Raw genomic sequence first — 17,785 nt, 5'->3', positions numbered from 1 at the left:
ATACAGGCACCAATTAGAATATATATTATTCAGTGTTGACAACACTGAAATTAAATAGTCGAAAGACCTTTCAAGAGTCCAGAAGCAGTCACATTTAGAAAAATACTCTAACCTACTTCCACAATTCTTAGAAGTAAGCTGGACTGGCTGGATGATTTTATGTGCCTATAATGTAGAGCCCTGCAAAACATGTGCTTGCATAAGTTAATGTAATATTCTCAATTGTCTGTTAAGCACTGGAACACTATCATCGCTAATACTGAGAAGAACTGCATTGAGATTTTGACAACACTGCACTATTCAGATACACAAATCTCAGTCCCTTGGATAAGCCTCTTCAATATTTTCAATTTTCCGCAGAGGTTATTCAATTTGTCCTAACACTTAGAACAGATGTGTATTTAATAAGTCTCCAGCTACCCTTTCCTTTTTATTAAGCACAAGATATGGCAACAAATTAATTAGCGGGCCATCTTATTTTGTTTTCAATGTTCATATAGTGCCCCACTGCTCAAAATATCAAAGCCATTCTTGTGCAAAATCTTTACTATTAAGGAAAGTTTGTACACTGGCAGGCTTACAAGATTTTGTTTCCCTGCCAATGTTTATTGAACAGATTATTCATTTAATAAAGACAGAGGTGTTAGCCAATTATTTTTTTTTTATCTGGAAGCTCATATCGCTTTCTGTATTCAAAGAGATAGACCGCACACATATTTGTAATTAATATGTATTTTTTAAGCTTATCCTTATGTTCAACATGAGATTTGTTCTCCAAATTGTATTGTTAGCAATAGCTTTGGGACTTTACGTAGTGACATTGCAGAGAAATCTAACAGAGGCTCCATTGGACATATGTACAGTACATTTGGTTTTGTGTTTGAACATGTTCTGCATTTACATGTTATACATCTACTTTTATGAGTTGCATTTCACCACTTCTCAATTCACAGTGTCCACCGTTTGCAGAAAAGGGAATCACAAATCTGTATTTAGTTACAAGCCTAAATTGATGGATTACATTTGTGCTATACAGATTAGACTTTTTAATAATCATATAGTAGATCTGGTCAAGACACCACCTCTAGAATTTTAAATGTTTGACATGTAACAATTCAAGAGCAACAAAGCTTAAATGTTAATGGTGGGAGTCATTAATTGAGTTCCCTTCCACTATTAACCTCTCAAAAACATGTTGATATATACAGGCAGGTGTTAGTTACAGCTCAAGCCGGAATAATAGAGGTTGCATTATTTGGTATAACAAGAAACCGGACAAGTCAACTCACTGCAACTACATAGACAGTGGGGCTTCAAAGCATAAAAGTTAGATGTGTAACATGAATTCCTTCTGGCATTCCCTAGTCACAATAGATCTTATACTTCTCGCTGCAGAACACCGGGTTTTGGAGAACAGACCCCTCGGTCCTGTCCGCACAGGACCGGATATGACTTACGCTGGGGTTACTGGTCTTGGCTTTGGACGCGGACTTTGTGCGCGCCCTTTTGGCCAGCTCGTGGTCAAGCTCCAGATGCTCCAGTCGTTGGGTAAGGGCAAGCTTCTGTTGGATGGCCATGCGCAGTAAAGAGTTCAGGGTCTTCTTCTCGTCTTCTGCGGCCGCCAGCTGACGCTGCATTTCATCCAGCTGTGTGACGTATTCATCACACCTGCAATTAAAAGTGACATGATTATAAGGCTTACTCTGAATGGAAAATGGGGGCTTTGCATCAGACAATGCTTAACATAAGGGCTTAAACTTCAATAGGTCTCTGTTCTGAATACCAGCAGTCTGGCAATTTGTATTACTAATTTAGCAGAAAGTGCTTCAACAAACATTTGCATTCTAACTGTAATATATCAAATGTGCCAATTTTTGGAAAAGCATTTTGTATGAATGTGACTATGTTACGTGCAAAGCAAAACATATATCCACAAGGCAACTTGGCATGGAAAACTACTCAGAGCAAGCGCAGCACTTACATGACACACTTTGCCACGTAGGCGCTATACATTATGCAAACCACTGCAAGGGTTTCCAACATGGCTCTGAAAAGAGATCGATTCAAGTATTCCCCACCAGAGTGAGATGCAGAAAACAGTGCAGACCCTTCCCTGGTTAGTACATCATGTCATACTGCAGCCCACTGGCTGCACAAACACTGATTCCGCGGATACAGAAGTAATGTAGCTTTTATTCCCTTTGGGAAATTAAAAGGGGAACGATTCAAGAGGTATGCCCAGGGGCAGCTCCTCCACTTGGGTGGAGGAGCATTGCCCAACTGCTTCTAAACATAAAAATGGTCATTTCTGTTATTACCATTTTATGTTTGGTTGCGGACGGGCGGGTGGGTGGCTCTGCTCTGAGAGCAGGGGAGGAGTGGTGTGCCTGCCCACTCCAGAGTGCGCAAAGACTGTTTGGTCAGCCCCCTGGGGCTGCCCAAACCAGTCATGCGCACTTTACGTTTCTCCATGTAGACTGTATGCAGCCTACAAGGAGAAAATGGCCTCTCCGTTAGCCCCTAGCTGCTCGGCATCCCGACCAATCGCAACGCTGAGCCTGGCTGCAGCTTCTGCTTCCTCTTCCTGGAGAGCAGAGAATACACAGGACCCGGCTGTCAGAAAGGTAAGTTTAATTATCTTTATTTATTTATTTTAATTTAATTAACCCCCTTCCTCGCGCGATCTCCGTGCGACCCCAGCCCCGCCCATGATCCTTTGTGTTTACGTTTGTTCGGTATCGGTGATATTGTGTTTCTTTACAAATCCTTTTATGAGACTCATTTTGACAGATTAATCAGTCTGATAAATTTATAATGAGAATCCAAAAGACAGGTGTGAGGAAACGGACAGAGGGCAAATTACTAAATGCTGGTTTAATGTTCGAGGCTTAACCCCTACACAGTGGGGGTAATTTCCCCGCTGTGCTGGGGCGGGGGGCACGCACAGCGCCCCGTGCTCATGACGAGCTCAGCTCGTCATGAGGCGCAGTGCTCGTGTGCTCATGACGAGTTGACCTCGTCATGACCACACCCGTTCCCGTGGAACGTTCAGCACAGCAGGGGAATTATCCCTGCGTGTGAGCGTTCCTTGGCTCATGACGAGCTCAGCTTATCATGAGCACCGGAACACCGTGCCCCATGACGAGCTGAGCTCGTCATGAGCATGGATGGAGTTAACCAACATGTTTACGGTAATGTTGGTGAAACATAGAATGTAATCCAATGTATGGATTTGAAGAAACTACTGACTTGCAATTGGGATATCTAGGACACCGTTCTTTGTGCTGCTATGTCACTTAATTTTAAAAACGGTAAGCTTGTCTTGTTATGTTCATGTAGCGCTGTGAACATTCATGCTTGGAGAGGACTTCTGGGTTGGGGTTGCCGACAGATCTCGAGATAGCGTCTTCCTGAGTCGCATATTCATGCGCATATGTTCTGGAGCAGGGGTCTTCAAACTGTGTGGCTGGCCTTACTAGGGGGCCCCCAAGTGATTACATGGGGACTCCAGGTTCTCGCCATAAGAAGCATTAACAACCTTTTCAAGTAATGACAACGAAAAACATGAGTTTGAGGTGTCATAGAGGACACTTTTCAAAAGAACGCTTGTTTAAAACTCATGAGATAATATTTAGTGTCCATGCAGAAGTAGGAATGCAAACACAGTGTAAAAGATACTTCAAAACATGTTCATATGCAGTTACTATAGAAAGATACTAAACTGTGGAGTGGATCAGCCCGTACCTATACCCTGGTCGGATCATTTTTTAATCCCATTTAAAATCCACAGTCCACATACAGATACCCACAGAGGGAATAAAAACAGCTATCCACAACGTAAATGGAAGCACTTTTCACAAGACACCTTCAATCAACTATTAGAGCAAGGGGGTCCACCGGGAGGTGCAGACTGTGAGAGCGCCAATAGCAAATTTGAGAGGCGTATTCTAAATGCTCTAGATGCGTCGGCCCCGATGTGCCTATCGAAGATAGGAAGCCGAGGTAAAAAGTCTGCCCCTTGGTTTACTCCCGAGCTGCAGTCTGCCAAATCAGAGTGTAAAAAACTAGAGCGGAAATGGCGGATAGACTTCTGCCCCCAAACTAAGACTACTTACAAGGAAGCACAGAGAAAATACAAAATTAAATTGCGAGGAACAAAGGCCATGCACTATAAAAACCGTATTGGGGAGGCAGAAAACTCCTCGAGAGAATTGTTCAAAATTTTCAAAGAGATCTCATTGGTAGTAAACACAAATACACCAGAAAATGACTCAGTCGAGGAATGTAACAGAATAGCCAACTATTTTGCAGGAAAGGTCAAAGATATCTATGCGATCTTCTCGGGCAACATGATATGTGGACGAGACTTTGAGGAAAAGACGGGGGCAAGTAACGTGGAGAACTGTCTAAAGGTCTTTTCGGTACCCCTCCAGAGACACTAATCAACATCTGCCAGGGTATTAAATCTGGCTCCACTCGGGACCCAGCACCACCTCGGGTGTTGGGGGAGAGCATCACGGTGCTGGAACCTTATATGTAGGCATGTGCTTCAGGTCTCATTTGCCTCCAGAACACTCCCGGATGACTGGAAGAAAGGGGTAGTTCTTCCCATTAAAAAGAAACCCAATGTTAGCCATGAAGTTCTCGAAAACTTAAGACCTATCTCCTTACTACCGTACCTGGCCAAAGTGGCAGAGAAAGTGGCCAACATACAACTAATGGCCCACTTAGAGAAGAACAACCTCCTGCATTCCTCTCAATCAGGTTTTCGACCGGGCTTCTCTACGGAGACGGCCCTTTTAAGAGCAACAGAGCCCCTGCGGCAAGGGGCGGATTCCGGACACACCATGGCACTGGTAATGCTCAACCTCAGTGCGGCGTTTGACACTGTAGCTCATGCCATCTTGCTACAGTGTCTAAACAAAGCAGGTGTCACTGAGTCCGCGCTAAGTTGGCTGAAAGCATTCCTCACTGACCGAAGCTTCCAGGTCCAAAGGGGCTCCTTTAAATCATCTGCCATAGCGCTAGAACAAGGGGTGCCCCAGGGCTCAGCATTGAGCCCAAGTTTGTTTAATCTTTATATGGCCCCCTTGGCAGAAGTGGTGCAAGCGTATGGAGTGGAGTTAGTCTCCTACGCCGATGACACCCAACTGCTGATCTCCCTGTCCCAAGTTCCCGCTACAGCGGCATCTAACTTCAAGGCCTGTATGCAGGCCTTGGCAGGATGGACGAACTCTCACTGTCTAAAGCTTAACGGCTCCAAGACGGAGGTTATGGTGATTGGAGGGAGCAATTCAAGCTGGACAGTGGACTGGTGGCCAACATGCCTAGGCCCCACGCCAACTCCCTGTAAGGAGGCAAAGAACCTGGGAATATGGGTTGATCCCAAACTATCCTATGAGGGCCACGTCAACCGTCTAGTGGGAAAGTGTTTTGGGATACAAAAAACTCTCAATCACACCTTAGACTTACTCCCGCTGGAGGCTCGACGTACCATGACACAAGCACTGGTTACTTCCCGTATGGACTACGGAAATGTTCTGCTCTTAGGCACCACCGAAAAAAGCTTAGGGCGATTGCAAGTCCTTCAAAATACAGCCGCCCCCATGGTGCTGAGACTTCCTAAAAGAGCAGCCTCTAAACCAGCTCTTGCGGCGCTACACTGGCTTCCGGTCAGAAAGAGAGTGATGTATAAAGCGCTCTTAATATGCCACAGGATTATATGGCATAAAGCACAATCCTACCTTCAAGACCTGGTACTCATTTATGAGCCAACAAGAACACTACGCTCAGTAGGAGCGGGTCTACTGAAGATCCCACTCGTAAAAAGAGCAAAATTGGGTGGTCGCTCTTTCAGACTGATAGCAGCCAGTAACTGGAACAGACTCCCGATTAGCCTCAGATTGGAAGGATCTGAAGTCAAGTTCAGAAAACTCCTAAAAACCCACCTGTACAATCTTTAAATACACAACTGAGTAGAGGAGCCTCCTATGCTTCTGAACGCTTCCTATCTCCATAGCGCGGGGACACGCCGAGATGGCGTCACCAGGCGCTTTATAAACCTCTTCATTATTATTATTATTATTAAAGATACTAAACTGAAGTATCTATTATGCATGTTGCACTTTATATTGTGAGGCCAGTAGCGTTAATAAAACTGATGTTCCAAAGATCATCTTGACTGGTGAGGTCTATGACTGATTAATGTCGATGATGTACTAATTGTTTCAGTTGCTTTTGTATATTATTTTTGAATACATTATATTTATGAAACTGTAATGTGATTATACATTTGTATTTATTTTTATGGATCATTCGACCACCAGTTAGCCTTTTTGTGATTATAAACTGGTTCATCTGCCCAATTAACAACCATGTATTTTCTTATACACTTGCTAGTCTTTCTGACAGCGACAATCAGCTGGATATCGCTCAAGTAGCGGTATTTCAGAAGCTACAGTCACAAGTCCGAAAAGCAATGTAGCCTATTGATTGGAGCAAATAATCCTGAGAAAGTCGATTCCTCATGGCGGACATCAGCCATATTGTGTTCAGTCATAAAAACTGGACCTATTGGGATCACATAGGCCTAGCCCTTCTTCTGTTCTGCGCTGTTACTTTGGCCAACGGGCAAGTTAGAAAATGTAGGTCAGAGATTGGATGACTTTCAACAGTTGGACAGGCTGTTCATGGAGAGCAAGGGCTGTCCCACGCCACCAGCCGCACATGTTGCTTTCAGTATTACACAAGAAACATATGGGCCTGTTGCACACGCACTCTATTGAAACTACATATCATACATTGGATTTGCAAATGTGACCAAACAGCAGGGAAAAAAACAATGATGGAGCAGGGTCTAAGGCTTTAACTTGTACATCAAATATTACCAGTTGAATGCACTTGTTCTTAAAACATATCAATTGCTAAAAGGTAGTTTTGGATGGTCCACCACAAAGTGGAAAAATGCAGTGACTCTCTGGTTGATGGTGGATGAACACAAAAGAAATTTCACAATAAAGTAGACCCTTGTGCTAGGTAGTTTCTACAATGTGCTTGCCACCGTTTCAAGACTTTGTTCACGGCAAGAACTATCTGTGAAACTGAAAATCATCAATACCTTATGATCTGTGCATTAAAGCTTCTCTCTGCTCAATATATCTGGAGGCCAAGTGCAAATTCAATCGACTTAATGTTGTCGTAACAGTCACACGGAACAGAAGCCTTGCACACAGGGCCCTGGCAGCAGAATCAGACCGCTTTCTCCTTTCTGGGTGCCTACAGATCATGGTCAGGCTTCCTATTTGAATAGTAGTGCTGTGTCTAGTGGCACTAAGCCATCCATAGACAATTTAAGTGGGCTAAGAGTTATTTTCCCAGAGATGTAGTGAACAAAAACTAAGTGTTCAGTAATAAATTCACTACTGTAGCATACTTTTTACATATGATTGTCTGATCTTTCGAGAAGACTCTTAAAAAGGTTAAGATGATCAATAAAGGTAAATAAAGAAAAGAACTGAAAATCTGAGGCGGTGCAGTGAACGTAAGATGAAAAAAGAGTAGGAAAACATTGGTTTCAATTAAAAAACCCCAAAGGCTTACTCCTACCCAGAATACAAATTCTGTATATTTCTCAGTACAATAGTAACTTATTTTTAAAGTAGCTCTTTATATCGTACATCTGCAAGTTGTATGTGCTGAAAATAACAGGCGCTACTATTTAGTGCTCAGTTAAAGGGTCCTTAATTCACCAACCTCTGAAGGTTGGGTGGGCCAGTTGGCCTTTTGGGCATTTGTACTTGTGTCCTGCTGATCCCAGGCCAGCATTAGCTCAATGAGCCATGTTTATTGAAGGATTATCCACATGTCTCTTCCTGTGCTAAGTAAAGTATCTATGTTTAACAACTAACTATTTTCTACATTCTGCCATGAAACCAGATTGACCTAAAAATGGCCAATATGAGGACATCAGCTCTTTTAACAAAGTGCATCAATAACATGGGACATGATGTATCCTACCAGGGCAAATAAATACTCAACATGCCAACCACGAGGCATGAATTTCAAAGCAAGAGTCAATGAGAAGCGAGAAAACACTACTTACCCACCATTAAAGAAAGCAATTCCCTTTAACTGAAATGCCCAGTATGATTCAAGGCTAAAGCCTTCCTTGGCCAGACCTAAAAAAATAATCGATTGAGGCTCTTCAAGGAATCCTGGCTCCAAGAAATGTGGGAGATTAGGCAGTGGCAGGATTAAGATTCTGATGAAAAGACCTACAGGCACAGTGCGCCATTTTTCAGTGCTGGTTTGGGATTATCAGTGTTGAAACACCTGCAATCACTCCACGCTGAATGTGTTGCATTTGCTTTAAAATTCCATTGGTTTAAACGAAAAGACACCAATCATGTTCTTGAAAGATTAAAAGCCTGTCGTTTCCCCAACTAGTCGACTGCCTAGGCGATGCACCACCATGACACCTCTGATACAGGAAAGTGTATGGGATTATGACCACAATTGAAAACTTCCCCACTTTAACCATGAAGAAAGTGGTACCAAGAAAAGCGACGTCATCCTAGGCAAGGGAGCAGTTTATGTTGTGCTGGCCAGTTCCACATCTGCCTGCCATCTGCACAATAAAATGTAATTGGCTTTCCACATGCACGATGTGCACACGAGTATTTCCAGGCACATGAAACTCAGCAGCAAAAGCTGAGGCAATGGTTTTAAAAATGGGATCTCAGTGGAAACTGTACATAATGTTCAGTGGTGTACGGGTGCATGGCTCGTATTTGTCAGACTTGGTGCATACGACAAAACAAAGCAGACCAGCCATCAATGGGCTACATCGTACCCAAAGTCTTCTAGCGCCACATCAATCCGTGATCCCATCGGGCGGTGGTTGGAATCGCAATCACGAATGGAGGCAGTGCTGAGGCAGGCACCATTGTCGGGATTACGAGATCGGCTGCAGTGAGTCGTAAGTCTATTCAAACACCTGGGGTAAAATGACTCTACAGTCGGTCCCCCCCATCAAAAGTCCACGCTCTAGAAAATCTGTCTGCTTTCCTTGAGTCTGGAAAAATACTTCATAGTTTCACAAACAGGATTGGAAAAGAAATCTCTTCCGCCACACATGTAGTCTTGCTGGTAGACTCAGTGCAGGGCTAAATCCACCCTACATACGCGACACAACTTTAATCGATCGCTACAGACTACTGGCTTAAACTGACACATTTCACGTTGACTTTCTATCTTTAGCGGCATTATAATATGGCTTCTTCACTGAAACATCTATTCATCATTCACATTCTCTGGCACCTGTCAAGTTTGCTGAAAAGACTGACTAGCAGCTATTCCTGCTCTCCCTCCACTCCACAGGCACTTTGTATTGCATTGAAGCATTTCTATAATGCTTTCCCACCTCTTGTCAAGGGCCCAAAGTGCTTTTTAGACAGACTAGTGTGTGACTGCTAAAGCTGAAGATGAGTCGGAGAAGGGTGTTGGTAGAGTGTTTAGGTTTCAGGTCATGTGCATGTTTGATGAAAAATCGTGCCTTGTATTGCTTTACAAAACCTATAATTTAATAAAATCAATAGAAATTTTCATGTGAAGGTACCAAACATAACTAGTGCAACTATTTTCTGTCAAGCCAAACGTTCTATTTGAAGAAAAAAATAAATGAGCTAAATTCGTATTTAAGAAGGGTAAGGGATCGGTGGGGGGTATCTTACTTTTCATGTTGTGTACGGCAAAAATAGTCAAAGAATTCAAAAACATTATTAATAGGACGCTGTGATATCTCAACAGAACCAGATACAGTCTAGGGGCCTGATTATGATGTCTGTCGGACCGCCACCAACAGTCCATCTGTGGAAGTCCAACCTACTGACAGCCCTTAAATCTGACTGCCGGAATACAATACAGACGGCCGGACCCAAAACGTTCACGGGGAAGACCACCGCCTCCGACAGGATCAGTAATCCGGTCGGGGTGGCAGTTGGAATCACAATCGGTTTGGGCACAGGGCCTGACCTAAGACCAGGTCTTGCATTCAAAATCTGCTGAGAATGCTCTTCAGACATGCGCATTTGGGGTTCTCCATCTGCGTCAAGTTGGAATACAGTTGGATGTAGCATATGATTAGGGCTCCCGGTATTATGGTATTTATTTTTTTACCATTTCTGTCTGTATTTATCCATATTTCTTTTTTGCTAATTTTATCTGTATTTATCCATATTTATTTTGGCCTTTGTGGAAATGTAAGCTGAAATTAGTATATTTCTACATTTATATAACGAATAAATATGCACTTGTGCTTGATGTCTGCCAGGTTTCAGTGCTGTGAACACCTGCAGAACATAAATCAGTGCACTTATATGTAAATATGCAAATGTCAGTATCACCCTTGTGCATATCTACTGCTGTTAAAGGCTCTTTACTAAAATTCCTTTCTTTTTCAACCCCCTTATCTATCAATCCACACATCTATTGGCCTGGCAGACAGTATTTAGAATTACTCAAAAAGCATACAAATGTCCGTTTTTATCCACATTTAAAAATAAATACAGACAAGAAAATGAATGTTTCCTGTCTGTATTTATCTGTAAAAATCAGTAAAAACGGTATATGATCAAAAAGCTACCAATGGTACAAGTGAAATTACAAAGTTAATTGTAACGCCTAAGGTAGGCTTAGAAACTCAGAAATTCAATCAGTAAATGATAGTACATTCACAATGCTATGGGTAATGTATGCCAAGATCTTGCAAAATGTTTGTTCAGTTAATATTTGCATATGGTATACAGACTTTTTGATATTTTTTCTGTTGGTGTTCTCATAGCACATTTACCATTCTTTTACATAACCAATGAACATCATTATGTATGCTTTCCGGATTTTTATCCTGTTCTTGCATATAACGGTGATTTGTATCCCGGCAGGCTCAGCAAACCCGAAGAATGTGGTTAAAGGAGGTAAAGTGTTGGCATACAGTAAGCTTCTTACAAGCAGCATCAAGTGGCAGAGCGGGAAGAGCATCACTGGCCGTAACCTGGTATTTTTGTTGCTGTAAACCTAACGACATCATTTTACAGTCTGGGTTTTTTTTTGGTCATCATTACAGAATAGACACATTTGGTTTTACAAATTTGAAAGTCAATAACAATATTTCAGCACTCATGCCAGGATATACGCTATTACAACAAGTGAAATAGGAAATATACCTCATGTAAATTCTGAGGTCAATATGGGAACCACAAATGGTTCCATCATTTGAGTAGACACACTGCAGCGTACATGTCAATGATCAGGTCTCCATAGGCAAAGTCACAGCCTAAGATAAATCACCTAATGTAACTCCAGGAGCTTGCTTAATTGGAGAGACACTTTTTTTCATTGTTACCCAATCAATGCAAGCATAGAAACAGGCATTTAGAACCTTCTTTTTTCTGAACTCGGAACTGCATTGGGAAACAGCAATTCACATTTTAGTTTCAACAAAAGTTAGTTATCTGAGACCTTGGAGCTAATTTTGTTTTCATGAGAGGTGGGCGACATATTCTGCCCCGCCGGCAGAGTTTGCAGAGTTTTGTGCACTCAATCAACAGCCGTGTGGCGTACTTTTGTGCCGCACATGGCCTGCCAACGCTAAGTTGGCAAGCAAGAAGTTGCACCCCTTAGCATGATCTTTGGGTGCTAGAATGCTTCCCAGCAAGATTTCTCAATGTGGAAATCATGGATCGGGTCTGTTTGCATTGAGAAAGCTGAAGCTCAAGTAGAAAATCTATTCGAGCAGCAGAAAGAAGCAGCACCCTCTGGCCCGCCGCATGGTCCCGCTTGCCCTGTTTTTACAGCGAATTTCGATTGAAAATATTTGCCAGGAAATGTCCAACAGTGAGCCACATGGCCTGAGGCATACCCTGCTCCTCTTCAAAAGAGGCATTTCAAGATAGCTCTGGGTGTTTTCATCCTATGGCCATGTCCTTTCCTGTTTTCAACTCTTGCTAGAATCTAAACAAAATATTGTGCAGTTATGCTTTATTCTGTATGGACTGTTTTTACAGAACAGCAGGATGTCCCACGAAAACAATAGCATGCTGACCGAAAGAGATTGAAAAAACATTAAATGTTGCCTTTAGGTTGTAAAAAACATTAAATGTTTCCTTTAGGTTGTATCTATATTTGCTTCTGGAGTAAAGATCGTTTACAACCACAAAGTTATGTTTACTATAAGCATGAGGTATGAAGTATTTAAGAGTTATCTTTGAAAAGATATTAAGTGAATGTCAGTCATATTTTATTTGTAATACATTAACCCCTTAGCTGCGGCGGCTATTTTGCCGCAGTGCTAAGTGGGAGGGGGGCCGCGCGGCGCTCCCGTACTCGTGACGGAACCGCTCCGTCACGAGCCTCTAGTGGGCTGTGCATGTGACGGAACGGTTCTGTCACAGCCCCGCCCGCCTAATAGAACGCTCAGCGCAGGCGCGGAATTCGCACCGCACAGGCGCGGAGAGCGGGCCGTGACAGAACCGTTCCGTCACCAGCACAGCCCACCCGAGGCTCGTGACGGAACGGTTCCGTCACGAGCACGCAAGGGGTTAAACACTACACCACAACAAAGGTGATGATCGGGAAGAGCAGCATTGGGAGCCCTGGTATGGAAAAGGCAGATGCGGCTGTCCCACTTATGGACTGAAAACACGATTCAAGGGAATAGGCTGAGACAGCTAAGGGCAGAACCTCCACTAGAGGGTGCCACAGCCTGACCAAGCCAGCTGAAGAGAAGCAGTGCTGTCTACTGCTGTTTATTAAAGACGGCCCCAACTGGGATGTGCATCACAGCACTTTTAATATTATCGACCCAAGCTGTGACTTCATTCTAGGGCGGCCCTGCCTGTCTCCAGCCGGTGCCCCTGGTACCCATGTGCATTTACTTTCTTACAGGAGCTTCAAGCCATCGCTCTACACCCATTAGCCTGTTACTGTGTCAATCTAATATATACCCCACTCACTACAGCTTAGAGAATGGGGCAATGGGTGTGCTTATATAGAATACGAAATATATTTGTCTTTTATGTTTTTTTTAGGTTCATGAGGGTGCAGCAGCTTCCCTGACATAATTTAACAAAAATAAAACGAGCATTTACAAAGGCAAAATGCTAGCAGATCATGCCAGACCTACTGATTTTGCCAATGCTTGTCCTAGAAGTGTCACTGGGAAGAACACTTCCTTCGCACACACAACCTACAGAGACAGACTTGCTCTCAGTTCTCACTCGCATAGTGTAATAGGGGCTGGTTTAAACAGTCTGGAAACTGAAGGGGTGTCAGTGAGACCAGCACCTTGAGACAGTAGCAGTGTCAGACACACTCTATATTATTAGCAGTAATTTAATGAGTAACAAGGAAAAGAAACAACTTCATGGTATGACTAATGTATGTACATTTGTGGACATCGGCGTGATATTTGTGATGATTACAGTCAAGTGCCTCTTATTATATTTAATACATTTGCAGGTGTGCAGACTGCAAGCTGCCCTGGGAGTGGCCGTGATTCAGGAGAGAAGCCTGGAGTGAGCCATGAAGCCCTTCCCTCCCTCAACAATGGCAATAAATAGAATATTACACGAAGCTGCTCTGCCTATGTGGATTATGCCACGCCTTTCCTCCATGTACAGTAGTTATAATAAACAAACACAGGTATCTAATCAAGTGCAGAAGAGAGGGGATTAAAACAGTCAGGTGAGATTAAGCCACATTAACATAGGTTCTGATGTGTGGCCCCAGTTGTGTTCTTTTGTCGGCTGAGACTAGAATGGGAACTGTGAGGCAATCCACTGTTTTCTCAAGTCCTTTACAGCGTGATGTGGAAATAAAGAGGGGTTTGACCTTCGTACTCTAATAATAAATGTTATAAATGGGATGTATGACGTTACAAGGCAGGCTATAACAACGCCTGCCTTTACAACGCGTTTTTTACATCGCAATCCATTACAACGCATAGCGCTTTGGGGTGCTGGATAGTGAACAGTTTAATTTACTATTCCAACACCAGTCCCCTTGGACACTAGGGAAGGTGTTGGATAGTAAATTAAACGTATTCCCCATCCTAGAGCGCCCCCAGCGCAATGCGTTGTAATGGTTTGCTTTGTAATGACCGCGTTGTAATGGTAGTGCGTTGTAAAAGTTTCGTTGTAAAGGTTGTTCACCGAATAAATGTGTTTGTTAGTACACTTCTTCAAATAACACTTGTTATTTGGTCATACTTATAGTCACTGGATTGTCATAAATCCTAATCTTATGGTGATGTACACTTGTTGTAAAGCGATACGTACAAGGTCGTGCAGGTCTGGCAAATAATTATTATTCTACGCAGTAGTGCTAATGTGTCATTCCAGGGTTCCCTTAATACCAACAAGTACTGTCTTTAGCGATCATCATTATAAGGAAATGAGGCAGCATGTCATTAAAATATTATAACCACTCCCTCCTAATCCCCTTCATAATATTGCTGGCTTCTTCGACAGGAGGGTTTAATACTAAGATACTGCATTGAGATCAAATGTTGCACCTATGGAGCCAAAATCGAACAAATCGGGCAATAAAATTGTTCTCGCTGAATGATATCCACTGCACTGAGAGACACTGATAGAGCTGCCTCTTGCATAGGATAACTATTTATATTCTGTGCACACCACTAGGTGTATCATCAGTCAACGCAACAGTTCTCACTTTAAAGAACACTGAGGGATGAAAGGATTAGTCCTCCCTGCCTGGTTTTGAACCTGTGTCCTGCAGATCTTTGGGCAGGCGGTAAAGAAACTGAGCTCCCTTAGTGGCCAAGAAGAAGATTTACAGGAAGAAATATAGTTACTGATGACCAAATTGGAACTCAATGACACATAGGCAAGGAGTACGTAAGAAAGTAAAAAAAAGCCCAAGTCAGAGATCTCTTTGCTTCTTTAATTTTTGGAGCGGAGGGGAATATAACGTGGTGCATTCTCAATATGGTAACTACAGAAGGCTGTCAGTCGCTAGAAAAGTCTACTTCAAGAGTGTGGAAAGTGGAGCCTGATCAATAAGTGAGAACCTTCTCCTGTAAACTTTAGTCACAACCCGTTCTCTGCATCTAACAGGGCTGAAGCGCTAGCACTGGGAACCATCTGCAGAATGATTCTGAAAAAGGTACCATACGAAGGAAAACAAACAGACTGAGGCATACTGGTAATGCACATAGGAAATTGTAACAATAGCCCCATAGGGCACTGTTATGGGCAGAGAAGGAAAATTAAGTGTTTGGATATTATGCTAAATAAAGCATTTCCTAGTGATGTAGAAACATCCTCTGCAGACTTGTCAAGAATTGATAAGCTTATATTAATTAGTAAAGTAACAATTACACAACTGTTCTTTATGAGCATTAGCAAAACAAAACTAAAGGGTTCACACAACTCACCCGTGCTTTAAGTAAAGTCTCTTGTCTTGCCCCTGGGTTCCATGACTCTACTTAAAATAGCCTGTCCAATATATAGAATTGTTTGTCAAAATATTACTTTCTTTACTGATGCTGAGGAACCAGTGATGTATAAAAAAATGTATCTGTACAATGTGTCTTGTCTACCTTCTTCCCTGTCAAGGTAAGAGGAGGAGCAATGGCCCTTTAAGAGGCACTGCAGCTATATAAAAGAATTCCCTCCCAAACTGATGTATGTCGTTACTACGCATGCTTTTACAACGCATGCCTTTACAACGCAACTTTTACAACGCAAGTCGTTACAACGACTTGCGTTGGGGGGCGCTGGATAGTGAATAGTTTTATTTACTATTCCAACTCCAGTCCCCGTGGATAGTAGGGAAGGTTTTGGATAGTAAATTAAACCATTCCCTATCCTACAGCGCCCCCCAGCGCATGTCGTTGTAACGACTTGCGTTGTAAAAGTTGCGTGGTAAAGGTAGTGCGTGGTAAAAGTTGCGTTGTAAACGCGGTTCCCCCTCCCAAACATGCCTGATGGAGCAATGACCCAAGAATTAAAAATATAACTTTAAAATCTTGGTAAAGATACTCTTGAGGCGGTTTGTGACCAGAAATGCAGGTGATGTCAGGGCCAGACAGGCGAGGTAAAAACTGCGAACCCCACCTTCTTCTGCTGGCTCACTCCCAGGCCAGGCTGGGATAAGTTCCTCTTGCTTGGAGGTTCATTCAGATGGGGATCATTAGGACAAAGCCAAAGAGTAAAATGGGTGGAAACCACAATAGTGCTCGTTTAGGATTATATCTCATTAGTGGTTGGTGTACAAATTATGGTAGTTCAAGACCTTGTAGTATCCATCAGCTTTTAGTTGATGGCAATGGCCCACACAAGAGAACTTCCAGTACATATCTGTTGTCCTCACGTTATTCCCCAGACTTACAAAAAGGCGATAATTTGGTGCAAAATCACACAGTACCCAGAGAGAGTAATACCTAAACCAGGGTCTTTTCTCACCTGATTCTACTTCATGACTGAAAATAGCCCCAATGGGACCTGGTCTAGTTACAGGCATGCCGCACCTACTGGGTGCAAATCATGCATTGACTTTTTTTGACCAGCCTGTTAATTTACAATACACTCAATATAGTGACAGGCCTCGCTGCCAAATGCCCATTCGCAGGGTGTCACAAAAGTACTTGCCTAAAGATTATTAAGTATGAAGGTTCCAATTTGTGACCCCTCTATGATCACCAGGTGCGGCCGGTACAGGTAAGAGCGGTGGGGCTGGTGCGGGAACGGGACATCGACAGACAACGGTAAAGGGAAAATAAAACAAATAATACTACGGCGAGAGAAAGATAAGTGGTTTCATTTATTTATTTTCCCTATCCCGTCGTATATTGACTTCTCTCCACACCACTGCTCTTACCTGTACCGGCCGTGCCTGACTATCACTGCATTTGCTTTCCCAAACTGAAACCATTTTTTTAAGCAACTTGTATCTAATAAAGGGACAGGTTCTGCCATTGTCCAGTACAGAGGGACATTTAACCTTATTAATGGTGACCTGTTGCAGTTCTGTAAATGTTCCACGTCCATCAGATAACATTGGATGAAATTAAATGTATATATAACTAGCCAGTATCTGAGGCGTCTAAATGTGTCAGGAAAGGGTGGATCAAACAGATTAAGTCAGACAAAGACTTTATTTCCGAAAATAACACGAATGCGGTATAGCATGCATAGCATTAACATGTACTTAAAGTGATATTGTGCTTCCACTCTTTGAAGCAGATCTATCTTTAGCAACACCCACGCCCCTCATCAGTGGAAATCATTCGGAAAAGAGTTATTCAAGCAAGGTGCAGCCCTTCTGCCTACACTGTGCAACTGAGAAAAATGAACCTGCTTCAGGGGATACTGGATTAGGTGGTTTAGAAGCCACAACGTGTTCCACCTATTATGGATGGGCTGCACTGGCGCCATAATCTTCTGGACAGCTTTCAGATTTCAATAAAACATGGTTCTAGCATAAATATCAGGCGGTGTTAATATCCCAAAATAAGGCACTGGGGAAGGCCTTTTATGAGCATTAGGGAACAAAGATCTTGCATATTTAAATACCATTTCGACAAGGTGGGAAAATGGGTTCCTTATTACCATTAATATTTTTTGTTTTAGTATTCATGCAAATCCATATTTACATCACAAAACAGCAATTATTTCAAGAGGCTTGGCGCGTTCAGAAGACACACAAATGTTTTACATCTCTTTTTAACCTGCGATTGTTTCCATCTTAAAGCGTCCCCCAATGG

General features: G+C 42.7%; 1 protein-coding gene across 2 annotated transcripts in view; it reads right to left on the bottom strand.

Moving 5' to 3' along the window:
• Positions 1-17,785, bottom strand: part of BICD2 (BICD cargo adaptor 2) — a 306,023-nt gene that overhangs the window by 4,071 nt on the left and 284,167 nt on the right. Inside the window, exon 7 of one of the 2 annotated variants that reach the window (XM_086939156.1) lies at positions 1,458-1,668. In XM_086939156.1, coding sequence (XP_086795282.1) covers positions 1,458-1,668 — 211 coding nt within the window. Of the gene's footprint in view, positions 1-1,218; positions 1,669-17,785 lie in introns of those variants that run through there. The other variant, XM_086939154.1, reaches the window with a different exon arrangement.

The sequence above is a fragment of the Lissotriton vulgaris genome, chromosome 9 (assembly GCF_964263255.1).
Source record: "Lissotriton vulgaris chromosome 9, aLisVul1.2, whole genome shotgun sequence".
In the NCBI taxonomy this organism is placed as follows: Eukaryota; Metazoa; Chordata; class Amphibia; order Caudata; family Salamandridae; genus Lissotriton; species Lissotriton vulgaris.
The sequence above is the reverse complement of the archived record's forward strand: the minus strand, read 5'-3'. Positions and strand labels throughout refer to the sequence as shown.